The sequence below is a fragment of the Sminthopsis crassicaudata genome, chromosome 4 (assembly GCF_048593235.1).
Source record: "Sminthopsis crassicaudata isolate SCR6 chromosome 4, ASM4859323v1, whole genome shotgun sequence".
In the NCBI taxonomy this organism is placed as follows: domain Eukaryota; kingdom Metazoa; phylum Chordata; class Mammalia; order Dasyuromorphia; family Dasyuridae; genus Sminthopsis; species Sminthopsis crassicaudata.
Genome location: NC_133620.1, coordinates 292928129 through 292946133, shown reverse-complemented (window position 1 = coordinate 292946133; position 18005 = coordinate 292928129). Strand labels below are relative to the sequence as shown.

The 18005-nt window shown below is 43.2% G+C and overlaps 3 protein-coding genes across 5 annotated transcripts; 2 read left to right on the top strand and 1 right to left on the bottom strand.

Annotated features, from left to right (window-relative positions):
- Window positions 1-1192: 1192 nt before the first annotated feature.
- Window positions 1193-4364, top strand: POLR1H (RNA polymerase I subunit H). The gene is made up of 6 exons (XM_074264886.1): window positions 1193-1310; window positions 1456-1600; window positions 1778-1881; window positions 2630-2739; window positions 3160-3222; window positions 3715-4364. The coding sequence occupies exons 2-5, from the start codon at window positions 1465-1467 to the stop codon at window positions 3182-3184; spliced, it is 375 nt and encodes a 124-aa protein (XP_074120987.1). The 5' UTR covers window positions 1193-1310; window positions 1456-1464; the 3' UTR covers window positions 3185-3222; window positions 3715-4364.
- A 2986-nt stretch (window positions 4365-7350) lies between these two features.
- On the top strand, window positions 7351-10382 carry PPP1R11 (protein phosphatase 1 regulatory inhibitor subunit 11). 2 transcript variants are annotated; one of them, XM_074264885.1, is made up of 3 exons: window positions 7351-7624; window positions 8355-8463; window positions 9064-10382. In XM_074264885.1, the coding sequence occupies exons 1-3, from the start codon at window positions 7556-7558 to the stop codon at window positions 9264-9266; spliced, it is 381 nt and encodes a 126-aa protein (XP_074120986.1). In that variant the 5' UTR covers window positions 7351-7555; the 3' UTR covers window positions 9267-10382. The 2 variants fall into 2 exon arrangements, with proteins under 2 accessions (XP_074120986.1, XP_074120985.1); XM_074264884.1 differs by having other exon boundaries at window positions 7422-7639.
- On the bottom strand, window positions 8892-15870 carry RNF39 (ring finger protein 39). Of its 2 annotated transcripts, none has more exons than XM_074264883.1 (4): window positions 15029-15870; window positions 13047-13069; window positions 12654-12745; window positions 8892-11678 (listed from the first exon to the last, which is right to left on the bottom strand). In XM_074264883.1, exons 1-4 carry the CDS (start codon window positions 15428-15430, stop codon window positions 11104-11106), a joined length of 1092 nt encoding a protein of 363 aa, XP_074120984.1. In that variant the 5' UTR covers window positions 15431-15870; the 3' UTR covers window positions 8892-11103. The 2 variants fall into 2 exon arrangements, with proteins under 2 accessions (XP_074120984.1, XP_074120983.1); XM_074264882.1 differs by having other exon boundaries at window positions 12654-12760; window positions 15029-15561.
- Between the last annotated feature and the right edge of the window lie 2135 nt (window positions 15871-18005).

Here is an 18005-nt window from a genome sequence, read left to right as displayed (position 1 = left end):
TGCCACAAACATTTTGGCACATGCAGGTCCCTTTCCCCTCCTCAGTATTTCTTTGGGTCTGTCTTTTCTCTTGTGCCTCTCAGTTAAAACTATTGCCCATCCTTATATCCCAAAGAGATCTTAAAAAAGGGAAAGAGACCCACATGTGCAAGAATGTTTGTGGCAGCCCTCTTTGTAGTGGCCAGAAACTGGAAACTGAACGGATGCCCATCAATTGGAGAATGGCTGAATAAATTATGGTAGATGAATATTATGGAATATTATTGTTCTGTAAGAAATGACCAATAGGAAGATTTCAGAAAGGCCTGGAGAGACTTACATGAACTGATGATGAGTGAAATGAACAGGACAGAAGACCATTATATGTTTCAACAACAATACTACATGATGATCAATTCTGATGGGCGTGGCCCTCTCCAACAATGAGATGAACCAAATCAGTTCTAAGAGAGCAGTAATGAACTGAACCAGCTACACCCAGCGAAAGAACTCTGGGAGATGACTGAACCACTACATGGAATTCCCAATCCCTCTGTTTTTGTCCGCCTGCATTTTTTATTTCTTTCACAGGCTAATGGTGCACTATTTCAAAGTCCGATTCTTTTTGTACAGCAAAATAACTGTCTGGACATGTATACATATATTGTATTTAACTTATACTTTAACATATTGAACATGTATTGGTCAACCTGCCATCTGGAGGGGGAGGGAAGGAGGGGAAAAGTTTGAACAAAAGGTTTGGCAATTGTCAATGCTGTAAAATTACCCACGCGTATATCATGTAAATAAAAAGTCATAATAAAACTAAATAAAAAATAAAAACAAACAAACAAAAAAACTATTGCCTATCTTCTGCAGGATACTTTCCTCTCTCTAAATGGTTCTGACACCATCGCCCACTCTTCAGCCTAGGAAGGAAGGAGCGGCAAAAATAAAACTACATAAGCACAGCGTGCTCAGTTATGGCACCAATATGCATACCGTACGCAACTGGGACAAAGGCATCGGGGGCTTGCGGTCCTTAAAGTCACTAGGCTGAAGGGACTTCGGCTGGGGGAGAGGGGACTTGGGACAAGAAGAGGGGAAGGGAGAAATTTAAAAACCTAGAAAACAGCTGTGGGAAGAGAGCTTTAGCCGGACGTTTGATGTAACCGGGCTGCTGATGACGTCAAAATCTCGCGACGCGCCAAGACGAGGGAGTTCACGTGTTTTCTCTGTGACGTTATATACCATCTCCCCAAACAAACTCCTCGGGAGTGAGTCGCGTTTGCCGGAGTTAACGTGTTCTGCCGGTCCTCCCGAGGTTGCCGGTGCGTGTTGTTCTGGGGTCCTGGGGCGCAGAGTGATGAGTGCTCCGCCCCGGGAGCGTGCGGGAGGGCGTGGAGGGGCCGGGCACCAGCGAAAGGCGGCGGCGGGAGGGAGAGAATGCCCACATTTTAGCTCTCTTTCTCCCAGCGCTTCGCCATGGATCCCTCTCCAGCCTCTTCCAGTTTCCTTTCGGACTCGGATTTCTGCACCGAATGTGGCTCCGTCCTGCCTCTCCCGGGAATCTTGGACACAGTGACTTGCCCCAGATGCGGTTTCTCCATAGACGTGCGGGGTAAGAGCTCTCTGGAAAGGGCACGGGTTCTCCGTGTGGGGGTTGAGCGAGCATCCGGTATCTAGGGACAACTCCTGAATATGTCGGTAACAAGGGGTGGCCCTAGGGGCGAGGGCGTGAGAGCCCACCTTGGGCTAAGTAAGGAGCAGTCTTCTCTTCCCCCCCTTTCCTTTACAGAGTTCGAAGGGAAGGTGGTGGAGACCTCGATCGTGTTCCATAAATTGGGAACAACAGCTTTGACAGTATCCGAGGAAGAGGGGCCCGAGTTCCAGGGGCCAGTGGTGAGTTGAAGCCTTTTGTGTTCGATATATGGGTCCACGGGGATGGATGGAGCCAGCAAGTTCAATAAACATTTTTTTCTCCATACTGCATCATATCATTAAATATATTAAATATGTAAATATTAAGTAAAGGATTGCATTGTATATACTTTGAGACAAAGTGGATTAGTAAAGACTAAGTCTAATTCATGTAAAGTGTAGCCAGAAAATTTGAGAAGGTGGAGAGCAATAGCTAACCTGAAGAATAAGGAAAAGTCTCATAGAGGAGTTGTAAATCTGAGGTTGCCAGAGGTAGAAGGAATCTTAAGAAATTATCCAGTCTGGGTTCATCCAAAACAGATAAAATTGTGGCCTAGACAGACTGTGACTTGCCTAGGAACAAAGAGTTATGGAACTAGGTGGGTTGGGATTTTCTCATATCCAAATTCAGTGTTTTTTCTCTTGTTAACAATTGGGCCTTAAAGGAAGAGAGATTTCAACAGGTAGAAATGTGGTAGGAACACATTTTTTGAAGTGGGCAATAGCCTACAGTTAGGGTGTAAGTACAAGAGAATAAGATGAGATCAAGAAACAGCATCCATCTTGTCTGGTTGTAGAGCACAAGCAAGGGAATAGTTAAGGTAGAGATCAACTGTGGTAGGGAAACCTTAAAAGTTTGACTAAGAAGTTAGTATTAAATTCCATAGACACTAAGGGATCACTGAACAATTTTTGAGTAGAGCTATGTCCTAATCTACTAGTTTCTCAGATTGATAGGCGTTGTTCCAACTGTGGTCATGAGGGAATGGCATATCACACCAGGCAGATGCGCTCAGCTGATGAAGGACAGACTGTCTTTTATACCTGTACTAACTGCAGGTGAGCAAGGATTTCTTCTTTTTTTCTCCAACCCCTCTTTGCCCAAAGTGTTGTGATATGAATTTCACATATGGATCCAGTTAAAGCTTTCAGTGCCTAATATTGTATTGTGTTGTTGGCCTAGGATTCATAAAATTGTGAAATTTTGATCCTGATATTTAACTAGCTTTGTCAATCATGGATAAATCATTAAATTTGTCTGAGGTTTAGAGTCCTCCTTTTAATACTTCAGTGTCCTCATGACACTTTTAAATAAGAACACTATGATTATAAATAATCACATTCATTCTTCCCTCTACTGTTTCCATATGGCCCAAATTGAAGAGTCTTTTCTGAAAAAACATATTATGTGGGAACAATGTCTGACTGGCATGCAAGGAAGTACTTTGTATTTAATCTGACAAGCCCCATTCTCTTTAGGTTTCAAGAGAAAGAAGACTCTTGATCTCTACGCTATTGGATTCAGTTCCTTCTATTTGAAAGGTAGGTCCCTTGTTAAATGCTGAGGGTCTAGACTTATATCACATCCTAAATCTTTGTTGTGTGGTGTGATAGGGGGGATGGGGGGAGGTGTGTGTGATTAAATCTGTGTATATTCTGTAAATCTATTGTGTTTTCAATTCAAATTTTTGTGGTCAAGATCCTAGGAAAGGGAAGAGAAGGAGAGGAAGACAGTGCAAGGATGGTGGAGTTTCAATTTGAGTATTCTTCCAGTGATACAGAATGCAACCCATCCTTGCCCAGCCCATGGGATTCTTTTTTGCTTACTTTCATTAATTCTTTCATAGTGCCCTTACACTCTCTTGTTATTATGTGGATACTAGTAGAGCACACAAGCTATTTGTTCATTGATTGTCTCCCTGTGTTATAAATAATTTATTTCACTTTGGTCATACTCTTTTGATTTCATATTTTATAACACTTATCCTATGTAGTTTCTCATTTGTAATGTGTTTTAGCATTTTTTCTCCACAGAGGCCTGCTTCGATGGCACATGATATAGAAGTGACCTGCGTTCTGGAAGACTTTGGAATATATCTTCAGTTTCAGCCTCAGAGATTCTAAGTATATCACTGAAGAACTTAAGAGGATGGGCCTTTGTTTCTGAGAAAAGCTTGGGGAATTATTAAAAGAACTATGCAGTTTCCCAGAGGCAGTCCAATTCTTCCTGTTTTGCAATTTTAGATTTAGCTCATTATCCATTTTTAAGGTCCCCAGAAATATATGTACAGATGACAAGCTTTATCAGTTGTCTAAGGGTATCTCATAGCTTAGACAATTGGCATTCTTCTTCACAAAGTCCTACCTATTATGTTATTATTATATGAGGTAATCTTGGGTTCTTGAAAGTTCTGGTAGGTTCTGCTTAGCTAGAAAGGCTTTAGATACCATCCCAGAAACACCTCTGCTTCCTGAGGAGACTGGCCTAATTTCAAGAACATGAGACGTTTTGGTTATAGCTACCATAAATCATAAAACAGAAAAATATGAAATCAAAATGTGTAATATGAAATATGTAATAATGGCTTCTTTTTACATTGTCAGAGTGGAAAAGTGATGGAAAAGAGAAGAACTAAAATAAGAGATTTTTGTCTAATGACCAACAAGTAAATATATAACTAAAAGAATTGTATGGATCTTTACATTCATTTTAAATTAAACCAGAAGACAAACTAAAAATACAGTGCATTTGCTCTCCTAGGAAAAGTAAATAAAGGTGGTATATGGGGGCAGCTAAGTACGAAGTGGATAGAAGTCAGGAAAACATGAGTTCAAATCTGGTCTCAGACACTGAACACTTCCCAGCTATGTGACCTTGGGCAAGTCACTTAACTCCAATTGGCTCGGCAAAAAAAAAAAAAAAAAAGATACATGAAGGCAACATGAAACACATCTTTGGGACATTTGGTCAACTAGTATTGAAGTACTATCAGTTCGCATGGATATCATCATCTACTACATGCCAGACATTTAGCTAGATGCTGGAGATACAAAGACCAAAAAATGACCCAATTAGTCCCTGCCTTCTATGGAAGTTTACATTCTATCATATGTGAAGAGGGATTGTTAAAAAGACTTCCTTGTAGGAGAAAAGATTTTAGTTATGACTTTTAAAATAGCCAATTATACAGGAAGACCATTTTAGGAATTTTGTCAGAATTCCTGGCTCCAAGAAATGAAGTATTTTGTTCATGGAACAGCAAGGAGAATGGTGTTACAAGATCAAAGAATAAGCTGTAAGAAGACTGAAAAAAATAGGAAAGAGACTGGGTTATAAAGGATTTTAAAACCAAATAGAGTTTATTGAGTATATAAGAGTAACATAGTTGGATATAACACTTTAGGTAGGGCTTGGAATACAGAGAAAGCAGGCAGATCCACCAACAGGTTAGTCCAATGAGGTGATGACTTTAGGAGTGACAGTATCAAAGGAGAGACAACAGCATATTTGAAAAGTGTTACAATGATGAAACTGACAAGGCTTGGCAACAGATTGGATATGGGAGCACAAAATCTTGCCAAGGCAGCTGCATCAGTTGAAAACTAGGTACAACCTCCCACTGTTTGAGTTCTGTTAAACTCATACATAATTTTGTATGGCCCATGAATGATACTATAAATATCTAAAAGGTACTTGGGAGAAAATATTTTCCCACCCCTGGTTTAAGGGGTTTTGTTTTGGACATGACATTTAGTTTCAGATTTCTGAAAGGCATCTGAGATTAGACATCAGAAGTCTGCAGAGAGGTTGGGGCAGATAGGTAGATTTAGGTGAATGGAACCTCAAAACTAGGGATTACAAAAAATAAAGGACAGGAAAGGGTAACTTCATTAACAATAATTCAACAGAAATGACAGCAGGATTCAACCAAACACCATAAACAAAAATAGGAAAGGTTAGGAGAGGAAGAAATTCTGTTTTTTTAGACATTTTAGAACTAAATTTGTGATACATAAAATCTATGGAAGTTAATACGAGACAGCAGATGTCTCGAGACAGCTTTACATCATTCCATACATAAAAGGATGGAAACATGTCAGGAAAACCAAAGGAGGAGAGAGTGCTCAGTTAAAGAGTGTCAGTGTTATACTTAAAAAGATGACTGAGAAAAAGTCATTGAATTTGAAAATTAAAATGTAAGAAACCTCTAGAGACAAGCAATTTAAAATGATTGTTGGGTTCAGAAGCCAGATCGTAAAAGCCTAAATGGATCAAGTATAGAAAGTGGAGAAAATGTAGATAGCTTTTTCTTTCTGGGAGTTTTGTAAAATGAGGAATATAGAGAGTGTCCCCAAAGTCTAAATGCAGTTTTAAGCTATTATATATCTTTTGGGACATCCTGTATATATAATTGAGAGCAGGGATGGAGCCAGTACATAGGTTGAGATTTGAGTAAAATAATAAGTTTTGAGACAGATCAAGGGCACAGATTTAAGGAGATGGACCTTAATGAGGAGGACCATCTCTTCCTCTGATACTCTAGTATTACTCCTGTAATTAGAATAATCCATTACTGTAGTAAGAATATAGAAAGGTACAAGGAGAAACCAGAGTGATAATGAGATGGGAGGTGAACTTGGAGGAAAAAAGTGAATCAATGAATGACTTAGGTTTTATTAGTAAAACCCAGTTAAGTTGCTTTGTGGGGAGGGGAGGGGAGAAGAATGGGTTAAGGTTAATCTTAAGGAAAGAATGTTTGAAAGAAACCATGTAGGGAACATGATTGGGGGAGGGGAGGGAAGTGGAGTGAGAGAGGGAGGAATCTTGGGAAAGAATAAAACATTTTCAACTCAGCAATTAGAAGATTAAATATCCGTAGTGTGGCATCTTTTGTTGCTCGCAGCAAGTAAATAAGTAGTATAAATAAGAAGTAAATAACTCGAGACCGAAGAGTAGAAAGTGGCAAAAAAAAAAAAAAAAAAAAAAAAAAAAAGTTACTAGGAAATTGCTTTTTCTCCAGGACTTGTTGCTGAGGGTGAGGAGGAAATACTGAGAATAGGGAGTACACAAAATAAATGTTGATCATTGTAATCATTGGTATTTTTTTCAGGTCTTTAGGCACTTCAACAAATTACATGAGGAAGGAAGGAAGGAAGGAAGGAAGGAAGGAAGGAAGGAAGGAAGGAAGGAAGGAAGGAAGGAAGGAAGGAAGGAAGGAAGGGAAGGGAAGGAAAGGAAAGGAAAGGAAAGGAAAGGAAAGAGGGAGGGAGGGAAGGAGGGAAGGAAGGATACAGCATCTCTTGCAGGTAGCTGTTAGAACCCAGACAACAAACACCTCCGTTTCTGGCGCTAGCCACAGTTTCCTCCAGCCTCAGTCCTGCCACGGAAGAGGATACATTGTTTTGACCGGAGTACCTAAGGCTTCGCCACACCCCCGGCGTAGTGGCAGGTTGGAGAGCAGCTAGCTCGCGTGCAAAGGGCCTCTCTTGGTAGGCTTGGGCATCGCCCTCACAGTTGCCAGTTACGTTGCCTCCTACGTCCAAAGGGTGCCCCCAAGCGTTCATAGGCTCTGGCTCAAGTAGCTTTGACTCCGATTAGGACGGAAATAGTTCTGAAGCGCCTGCGCCTTTAACCGTTTGCGATTGGTAGTGGGGCAAACCTGGTGCGGAGGAACGTCATACCCGGAAGCCAGGTGCCGGAAGTGGGGGTGGGCTGCTTGTCCTCAGGGGGCGGGGAAGTCGAGGCCAAAAAGGAGAAACAACTCGACCCTGACTCCCACTTCCCCCGACACCGGAGGTGTATACTCCCCGGGAGAGCCAGGGAAGAGAAGAGAACGCCTCCCCCGACATCGCTCTCCCCCTCTCAGCCTCCGCCATGGCCGAGACCACGGCTGGACTGAGCGAGACTGTCACCGAGACATCGGTTACCGTGACAACCGAACCCGTGAGGAGGACTGGGGTGTGGAGAACCTAGCGTAGACTGGGAGAGAATGACGGAGGAGAGGGAGGAAAAGGATGCGGGAAGAGAGGGGAGAGAAACAGGATGCCGGTTGGGGCCGGGCGAGGATGGAGAAGAAAGGCAGTGCTGCAGATTGGGTGGCCTCGGAAAGGAGTCAACAGCGGTGGGGAGCCCGAGAAATATTGGACGGGGTGTCAATCAGTAGATGAGCTGTTTGGCAGGGTCTTAAAGAGAGATCTGGAAGATATGATGGGTTTAGGAGGTAGATGGAAAAGAAAGCCGAGAAACATGATTGGGGATGGCAGGCAAGAGGTCAGGGATGGCCAAGACCTAGCTTAAGGGTATCCCCTCCCTCCCCATTTCCATTTCATTTCCATTCATTAGTTGGAAATGTAAAGGTAGAGGGATGGAGAGGTAAGCCGTGAGGAGTCGGCAGGATTCTGCAGGAAACTTAAAATGGCATGGGAGCTTGGAAAAATGACTTTTAAATTGAGGATAATGATTAGCAGAAGAGCAGGAAATGTAAGGAAGATAGTAACTGTTTTTTCTACACCTCTGAGAGCTAGAGATTATCCCTCCAAGAAATAATTTCCCATTAGACTGAGAGACCCTGAGTGTACTGGTGTACTTGTTTCCTAACTATCTAGTACATACATTACAGTGTTTCTGGTAGGAACTTCATCATTCCTTTCTGTCCTCCCCCACACCTCTCTAGGAAAACCGTAGCCTAACTATTAAACTTCGGAAACGGAAGCCAGACAAGAAGGTGGAATGGTCAAGTGATACTGTGGACAATGAGCATTTGGGACGCCGTTCATCAAAATGTGAGTAGCCGCCTCCCTACAGATTCTTTACAGTACTTTCAGCCTGCCCCCAAAGCAGTAAAACTACCAAACCCAAACATTGCCCTCCCCGCCCCCTTATGTATGTTCCAGATTCTTATTCAGTGGTTCTGTGATGTTAAAGCAAGTGAATACAGAGATCCTTAGAGGAAATGAAGGAGAGGGGATTTGAGTAGGGTATTTTGGGAGGTTGGGTGATAGAAGAGAATCAGATGCTTTGAGGGAGAGCTAGGTGATAGGAGTTTGTAGGCCTGAATTTTAGGAGAGAAATGAAAACCTCAAAGAATTTTATCTTGCAGGGAGAGAAGAGATTCCTAGTAGAAGTAAATCCTTCCATTCAGTTCCTGAGAATTCATTGTCTTCTAACTCCCATGTTCCCCCATCCATCTGCAAAAGTCAACCAAGTCTACTTTTTCACCAAAATTTCATTTATTGCCACAGGCTCTCATAAATAATCCAAGATCACAGAATATGTTAAATATGGTTAATTATACAGTGAAAGGAAATATTCCAAAAAGAATGGAGTAAGGGAGAAGATTGAGTTGAAGAGCTGAATGCTTTCTTTTCCCTACTTTTTTCTAGGTTGCTGTATCTATGAAAAGCCTCGGGCTTTTGGTGAGAGCTCTACAGAGAGTGATGATGAAGATGATGAAGGCTGTGGTCACACTCACTGTGTTCGGGGCCACCAAAAGGGACAACGTCGTGCTACCACTGGCCAACCCCCAACTACTCTTTCCCACCTCCCTAACCCCTCCCAACCCCCACCTGGGCCCATGCAGCACTGAGCTTCATTCTTCTTCTGTTGCCCCTCCATTTATCTGGACCTGAATGTGTCTGTGTCACTACTTGGGGATTAAACCCGTGGTTTGACCCCTCCCACCCCCCCTTTCCTATCCCTCACCTCACCTTGCCTCTCCTCTACCTGCTGAAGGATATGGGGGGAGGAAGGTAGGTAAAAATCCCGGAGTCCTGACTTTGCTGCTATAACAGAACCCAGGCTTCTAGGCTCATTCCACCCTTGAGGGACCCAGGCATCTAGCTCCCTCATTCTCATTCCTCTTTTTTCATCCCTGTATTTGGGGACCCAGGCATCTTTTATCCTAGTCTCCAGCCCCATTCTTATCCAGCCCTCTGTTCTCACTGCCAAATTCCCTTCCCTGGAATTCAAATCTTCCCAACCCACAATCCCCTGTTCTCTGAATCTAGCACACTAGAAGGTGGACTTCATTATAACCCCAGCTTTCACTGCCAGGCCTCTATCCCATTCAAGACCCAAGTGTCCACTTCCCCCTTAGTGGCCAGTTGCCCTGCTGCCAAGCTGTACTCTAATCCTGGTTTAAAGCACCTACTCCAAAGTATTATACAATCCTAATTCTTCATCAGCTGGAAAGAGATTCAGGTTATATCCTTAAATCTCATCAGTAAGCTGGAAAATGGCTGCCCCTTCCAGAGAGGCTGACAGCAGAGAATTCCCACTCCCTTTCCCTTTCTTAACTATTCCTTTCCAAAAATGTTCTCAGAAGGGATTGAAGGGAGAAGGATTTCCCTGTCCTTTCTAGGACTTTTGGCAAAGAAAGCTGAAATTTTTGTTGTCTGAGTTTGATTCCCTCAGTTTTCTGGTTTTCCCATTGCAGAGGTTGGATCTAATATGACTTTGAGGGGAACCTAGGAAGGAATGAAGAGGGATCTAAGAGGTTGGTATTCCTTCCAATTCCTTTTCTGTTCCCAAATAAGCCTAGAAGAGCATCACCAACTTAATAGGCCCCTCCACAAAATTCCTGGGAATGAGTCATCCACTGTCTCCTACATTCTCCATTTATCTACAAAGGTCAACCAACTCCACCTCTTCACTGAGATTTCATTTATTGCCATAGGCTCTCAAAATAAATAACCCAATGTCACAGAATGTGTTAAATATGGGGCCAATTAAAGAGGGAGTATTTTAGTGGGCTGTGTGGAGCCCCCCAAAGTGGGGAGAGGTAGTACCATTTTTCCTATCCTGAATGGGAGGTGGGAAAAAGTAGGGAGGGTTTGCATAGCATCAAGCCAGAGAAAAGGGCAGCTCTCAGTAAAGAGCTTTTCCCCCAAATGGACAAGATCAGAGAGATACCTGGATGGAGATTTTACAGTTTGCTGCAAGGTAGAAATTATTCATCAGGAAGAGTCCAAGAAATGTTGGGAAGAACCATACCTTTTATACTTATTTTCTAGGAAGGGAAATGGAAGAAACTTCTGACAAATATTAGGGAATTGCTGAGAAGGCAGTTTCTCCAACAGGGTGAGGCTTGAGGGAAGCAAATAATAATTGAGCAAAGGAATATTCATGACTTGAGAAATTGTGGGTGGGGTTATAGTGGGCTGGAGATGTAGGAAGATAGGTTTGTAAATTTATTTAGAAAGCACTTTTCCCATACGAATACGGCATGTTTGACTTATAGAAAGGGAAGTTTTTGGAAGAAATGGGTCTCAAATTTCTACATCCAGGTATTTAGGCTGGATCTGAAATTAACTGGGAGGGAATGGGAAATTCTTGGGAGTAGGTGAGGCAAGTCAGGAGAGCTAGAGTTTCCCAAGTAGTTACTTGAGCTCGAAATCCCTTAGTAAAAATGCAGGGTGGAGTGTTCAGCCATCAGCTGGCACTATGCGGAGTGGGGTCCGGGGGTCCCCGGTGCAAAGCAACGGGAAGACACGCTCCCCAAGGGTTCCAGATGCCTGAAAAGCGAAAAGCAGGTCAAGAGACCGACCGTCATAGAAAGCTACTCGGCCTCTTTCCCAATCCAAGTCCACGCGAATTCTCCGGGGTGGAGGCCTTCCACCTCCCAGGGGCGTAGGTTCGGGGGCTGTCAGAGCCCATAACCTGCCTCCTCGGCCTTCCACAGCCCACACAGCCCCCGCGGGGCATAAGCCTACTCGGCCCTTTCGCCGCACAGATTCTCCAGCAGCACCAACGGCATAATGGCTCCCTTTGTCATCTTCACCAGAGGATTCCCCGAAAGAAGTTTCACTGGCAGTTTCCACTTCCCAGCAATGCCGTCCACCTCTGAAGCCTTGCGCACCTAGCACAGCGGGGAGCTGGTCGAAGCGGGCTGGTCCGTCCAGTGGCACAGGTGTCCCAGGTGGAGCTAGACAAACACTTCGACCATCAGGAGATACAAGGAGGTGACGGTGTGCAGTACTAGGGTCCAGAGTTAAGTCCGCTGGGTGGTGTATTGGGAAACAAGGGAAGAAGAATTAAAAGAATTTTTAAGATTTAAGAGATCACATTAACTACCATCATTTGACATGAAGTGGGGAAGCAGCCTAGACCCCCTTGGTCCGCTTACTCCAAATCTAATGCGCTTTTCCAATTCCCAGTGTAAAAGGGACCTATTGGAGAAAAGTAGAAATGAAGGGTGGGGAATTCCAAAATAAGAGAAAAAAGATTTGAAGGGATAACATGAGTTTAGTAAAGTTGGGAATGGCAAATGAGAGGTGGGAGTGGAGGCTAGCCAGAGAAGAGCTAAAGAACTGAGGGAATATTGGAGATGAAAATCAATGTTCTAGGGCAGATAGAGATAATAGATAGTGGCAAGAGGAAAAGGTGTGGGGCCTGAGTACCGTGTTTGGAGTTTGAGCATGGGGACAGAATTAAGAGCCAAGAATAGAAGGTCGAGTTGGAAATGAGTGGCTGTGGAGAAGATGGGCGGAGATACTCAGAAAAGGGTGGAGGAAATAGCGTCAACTAAATCTGGGTGGGGCTGAGGGAGGCGGGTCAGCAGGACAGTGTAGGTGGAAACCTCGTGAAAGTGATTGACAGGAAACCTAAGGTAGAAGAGTTGGGAGGGAAGAAAACCGGAAGTGAGTTGTGGGGAGGAATCTAAAGTATCTTGAGAAACCAGCCAACCCACCCTCTGAAACATGAATGACAGAAGTGAAGAATCTTTTTCTCTGGATATCTCCAACAAGGAAAATATCTGGCCAAAATACAAGCGTGGCTTTCCTTGGTGGCAGAGGGATGCTACCCAAGAAGGTAAAATAGTGGTGTAGGAGGAGAGGGAGTGAGAATCTAAGAATATGGGGGGAAAGGAGAGAGACTCAGGTAGAAAAGCAACTAGGTGAGACATCAGCAAAGACTTCCTGACAGCAATCTCCCCAGTCTGTTTATAGTCTTCCTCTTTCCATTTCCCATTCACCTGTGAGTCTGTGGAGCATGTTTTTGACCACAGGATAATCATCTGGGATGTCCTCATCTGATTCCTCTGGTTTGGACTTTGTGGCATCAAGTCTGAGAAAGATGTAGCTATTACAGACATGCACATAAAAACTTCATTAACCTTCATCTTGAAGACCTGCTAGTAATTGAGAAGATACAACACACACATATAACATGTGTGGACTCCTTACAATTGATTCCTATGGGGAAAGGAGAAGTGGAAGTGGGAAGGAAGATTATCCTAGGTGAAGCTAAGCAATTAATTGCTGCTGTTATATCAAGATAAAATTGGAGAAGTATTTTTAACGTATTATTTGATTTCAGAAGTAGAGATTCTTAGTAAAGAAAAAGGAACATCCAGGATTGAACTCACCTTCTCCATGTCTTCCTCACATCCTAGGGATGGATAAAAGAGAAAATAGAAGTGAGCCCTAGGCTTTGATGCAATAGAAGACCTATTTAATCCAGGACCTATTTAATCCTTCAAGTCCTACACTCATTTCCTCCTTTGAAAGAACCTTTTTTCTAGGGCAAGTGCTCTTAACCTTTTCCTTTCAACCTAGGAATTCCTTCCTAGAAAAAAAAAAAAAAAAAAAAAAAAAAAAACTGTTTTTAATTGAATAATACACTAAATTTCAGTTAGAGGTTAGTACAAATTAAAGATGTATTTTTATGCACTCTTTAAAAGCTATCCAGTCTGTGAACCTAGGTTAAAAAAAAAATGTTCTAGAGATTTCCCATTCTATTCCTCACAGGCATTCTCCCTCTTAGTACTCCCCAGCATAGTATGGAAGAAGGTTTGAATTCCATCTCTGCCACTACCTATGTAATTTTGGGCAAGTCTTTAACAGCTCTAGGATGAAGTTTCATTTGTAAAATAAAAGAGTTGGTTTAGATGACTTCCAAATTCTAAAGGTACAACATCCTCCTCAATATGTCTGTTTCCCCACCACTTATCAAAACTCTTTAACATTTTCATTTCCTTCATCCTACCCTAGCTAAGGCTTTTCCTTTATTCTTAGATCCTTCATCATATCATGCCCATATCCTCCAGAACTTATATCTTCCACAAACACCCCCCAAAGAAGCTTATAATGCCTCTTTGCTTTCAAAAGAACATTTTTTTTCATGCTCCATTATTCCCCTACCTCCACCACTGCCCCTCACTCCCATTCCTTTCCCAGGCTCTCTAATAAAAGTTGTTTGTCCTCTCCTCATAAAACCCTAATAGAGTTTATTAGCCTCTCCAAACTTTGGGACTCCCCAACAGCCTGGAGAGCCATTTAGACCTGGGGTGTGGGCCCCAACAGAGCCTGAGACTGACACCTAGGTTCTTCAGAAAACTAAAAAATAGACAGATGGCGCCCTAAGGTCCCTCGGTCAGGGGTCTCTGGCTGTTGGCAAGGGTGTGGACCAGTCTTGGCTGGAGCCAAAGAGGAGGCAATTAGCCTTGTTATGTTAATTGCCACAAGACTAATTAGGTCTCTCTGAGCTTCAAAGGGCGGAAGTGGCTAGGGCAGCAAGAAATTCTAGACACCTCTGTGTTCCAGGAAGGGAAGAGAAGGCCAAGGGCCAGGTTACCTGGGTCCTCAAAGGGAACAAGAGGCCTGGGACCAGATATCCTGGATTCAAGGCAAAAACCAAAGAACTCATACGCCAGATTCCTGTGCTCTCCTCCTGGGTTTCACTATCTCTTACCCAATTCCCTCCCCCAACACTACCTAAGTCTCTGGGAGGGACAGATCAACAATAACTAGACTTCAAATTCCAACCTGGGGTTACAATCCCAAGCACACTCTCATGGGTGCTAGCTGTTTTCAAGAAATCCTGTAGTTCATACAAGAGTCTTAACTCCTTGCTTTCCCCCATTCCCCCAAATCCCTTCTCAGAGCTATCTTAAAACCCCCTACCTCTCATTTTCCACCTCAACTTTCTTCTACCAAGTCCCACTTATTCTCAAGCCCCAAGTGTTGGTTCCAGCACTTTTAAATTACTTTCTGACCTTTTTCTCCATTTAAGGGCCCAGACATTCAACTGTCACTTATTCCAGGTGTATTGTTGAAGTTTACCTTTCTTTCCCTTCCCCAAAATCATCCTCTCCTCAAATTCGACTCCACCCCTCCCTCTCATCTCAAACTTTCAAAACACCAAAATGTGTTCCAAAACGTCCTTACAGCCTGTCTCTTTTCCAACCCCATTATTCCCCCAGATTTCCCTTTGAAGCCAAGTACATCAACCTACTCCCCTCCTCCCGCCCTGAGATCCAGTCATACATACAACCTTCCAGTATCCAATTCCCTTTACCTGAATCTTAGTCCCTACCTTCTGCCCAACTTGCCGGGGACAAGTCCTTACCTCTCCGTGCGGATCCTGACAGCCCATAGTAGGGATGCGTCCCCCACGGCGTCTCCCTGTCCGAGCTCCGGGCTCTGCCAGCTTCTCTCTTAGCCCGCGACTAATCCGCACCTCCACTGCTAGGCGCACGTTCGACCGAAGGCTGCGGCGAGGGCACGAGAGACCGCAGCAGGGGCATATGATATTGGTATCACCCGACCCTGGAGGGGTGTCCCAGCGGCTAGCCAAGCACGCGCGACAGAAACTGTGCTCGCACGCTAGAATCACGGGGTCCTGAAAGGGCCCCCTACACAGAGGGCAAGTAGACAGTTGTTCCAAACGCTCCACCAGCCCGGGACCGAACTCCGAAATCTCCGTGGGGAGAAGAGGCAAGGATCCACCTGATGTTCTTTCGACCTCCATAGTGGATTTCCCTAAGCTTTCGATTTCTCCCCACCCCACCGCAATACTAGATCTGTCTTATTTCTCCTCCTCTAAATCCTTAATTTCTCAGCTTTTTCCTGCCGTTCTGGATCTCCTATAGTCTTCCTTTCTCTCTGAAAGCCTCAGTTTTTGTCTCTTCGCGTCACCCCGGCTCTGCACAGGCTTTATAGAGAGGGAGGAGGCCCCTGCGGGAGGTAAACAACAAGCCGTGACCTTGCGCAAGAGCCCATCTGGTTCTCCCGCTTCCCAAAAGAAAAGGGAGGAGAAGAGAGGACACCTGAGTCCCGAGAGCAAAAGATAAAAACACTAAGGGGCACTATGTAGCTAGAGCAGAGCCAAGTAACCCTGGACTTCTTTGGTCTTCCACCACACACTGGTCTTCTTGCTTGTGCCTTCTTCCCACGGCTAACATCTGCCCAATGAAAGGTGGGCAAAGTGCCCAGATGCACTCTTGGCGTTTGCATCTTCAAGGCATGAATCATTCCAGGTGTCTGGCACTCCTTCAAGTGGGGACTGAAGGTGGGGACTGTTCAGTAGACTGGTTTCTGGAAGAGGCCAGAGGATTTGTGTGCCTCATTCTGTTTCTGGTTGTCTAATACATATGTGTAGCTCTAAATCCCAGCTTTGTATTTCCATTTTCCCCATCTTCGCTGGCCTCAAAGACAGTCTGGTTCATGAATAAGAGGGGGAGGAGGTCGTGTGTGCCAGCTTCATCTTTGCCATCTTAGGGTTCTCTCTCAGCAGTTCACTTTTTAAAAAAATTTTACTGTCAAAATTCCCATTGCTTCATGAATTGCCCTTTAACTCTTAATCTTCACCTTTCCAAACCCTGCCCATCATTCAACATTGCTCAGGTTTCTTATCCTCCATTAAGCCTTCTCTGATCCATCCAAATAAACTCTCATGGCACTGTGCTTATATTGTCTTAGATATTTATGTTCCCATTTACTATAATTATCTCTGTGCTATGAACAAGACTTAAATCCCTACAAGTCCATATGTTTCATATAGGCAAGGAATGTTTTACTCATCCTTTAAACATCCACAGCTCTAACACTGTCCCAAGTACTGAATACTCAATAAATTTTGAATGACTTTTTTATTTCTTCCCCCATTTCAAAGGCTCATTGGATTTAGAATAAAAGAGATCTTTGAGATCCAATCTCTTCATTTTGCAGGTCACAGATTTCTAGAAGAGTTATAAAGACCCCTAAAGATCATTTAAAATAATTCATTTTATGAAAGAGGAAGGTAAATCCCAGAGAATTTAAGTGACTTAATCAGCATCAAAAAACAGTAAATGGAAGATTCAGGAATCAATTCCATGTGTTCTGACTATAACTTCGAGGTTATTGTCAGTTGTACCAATAGGACTCCTGTGTCCAAACCCAAACTCCTGTGTCCAGTGATGTTCCACTCCTCTTTTCTCTTCTAGTCACTTCTTTTGTGGCTATTCATAGCATAGACCTAGAACTCCAAGGCTACAAAGGCTATCTAGTCCAGTTCCTTCATTTTGTTGTTTAGTCATAATTTGTGTGTGTGTGTGTGTGTGTGTGTGTGTGTGTGTGTGTGTGTGTGTGATCTCATTTGGGGTTTTGTTTTTGGCAATGATACGGATTGGTCTACCATTTACAGATAAGGAACCTGAGGCATATGGAAGTAAAGTGTCTATCCCAGGGTCTCCCAGTTAGCAAGTAACAGAGGTGGTATCATTGCCTGGCAGATCTAGGATCTTCCAAAACAGCTAAGAAAAAATTCCCAAGCCAAAACAGAAACCTGTGATCATAGATTTAGGACTGGAATGAAACTTAAAAATCATCTTGCTTAATCTTTTCCTTTCAAAGATGAAAAATCTCAAACTGAGAGAGATTAAATCATTTGTCTACCATCACACTGATAGTAACAGAATCAAGATTTGAATATAGATTCTCCAATTCCAAATTGAGCACTAGAGTCTTACCAGGATCCTTTTTACTTTGGCCTCCAGGGAAGACTTCACTAATCACTCTATGGAAGGAAGTTCATGAACTTCCATGAATTGAATTAAATTTCACCAATCCAGATCCCCCTCTGTCTAGATGCAATAGAATTCTAGTATGTGGTCTCTCAGATCAAACATTTAGCTTTCTACCAAGTTTCTGGTCTTTGAAACTGTCTCCATTTCTCCCTTTTTACATTTCTACTTGTCTTTTTACTCTTTCATTCTATCTTCGTTTATGTTTTGATGTTACTTTTCTTCTCATTTCTCTACCTTTATCTCCATCCACTTGGGTGCTCTTCTGCCTCTCTCCTTTTGTTTTTTTCTGGCTCTGCTAACGTCTCTCCCTTTCCCCGTCTGCCCTCATGCTATCTCTCCATTTCTTTGCTTCTCCTGTGAGGCCCCTCTTTCTAGTTACCCAGTAGTATTTATAAATAAATAAGCACAAAGTTGCATGCAATTGTGATTAAGGACAGCTATACACTTAATACATACACACATATATTCAGTTATAGATAACACTGACAAAATATGTTTTGTTAGCTTCAGTTAACTACTTAGAGATATTCATGGACA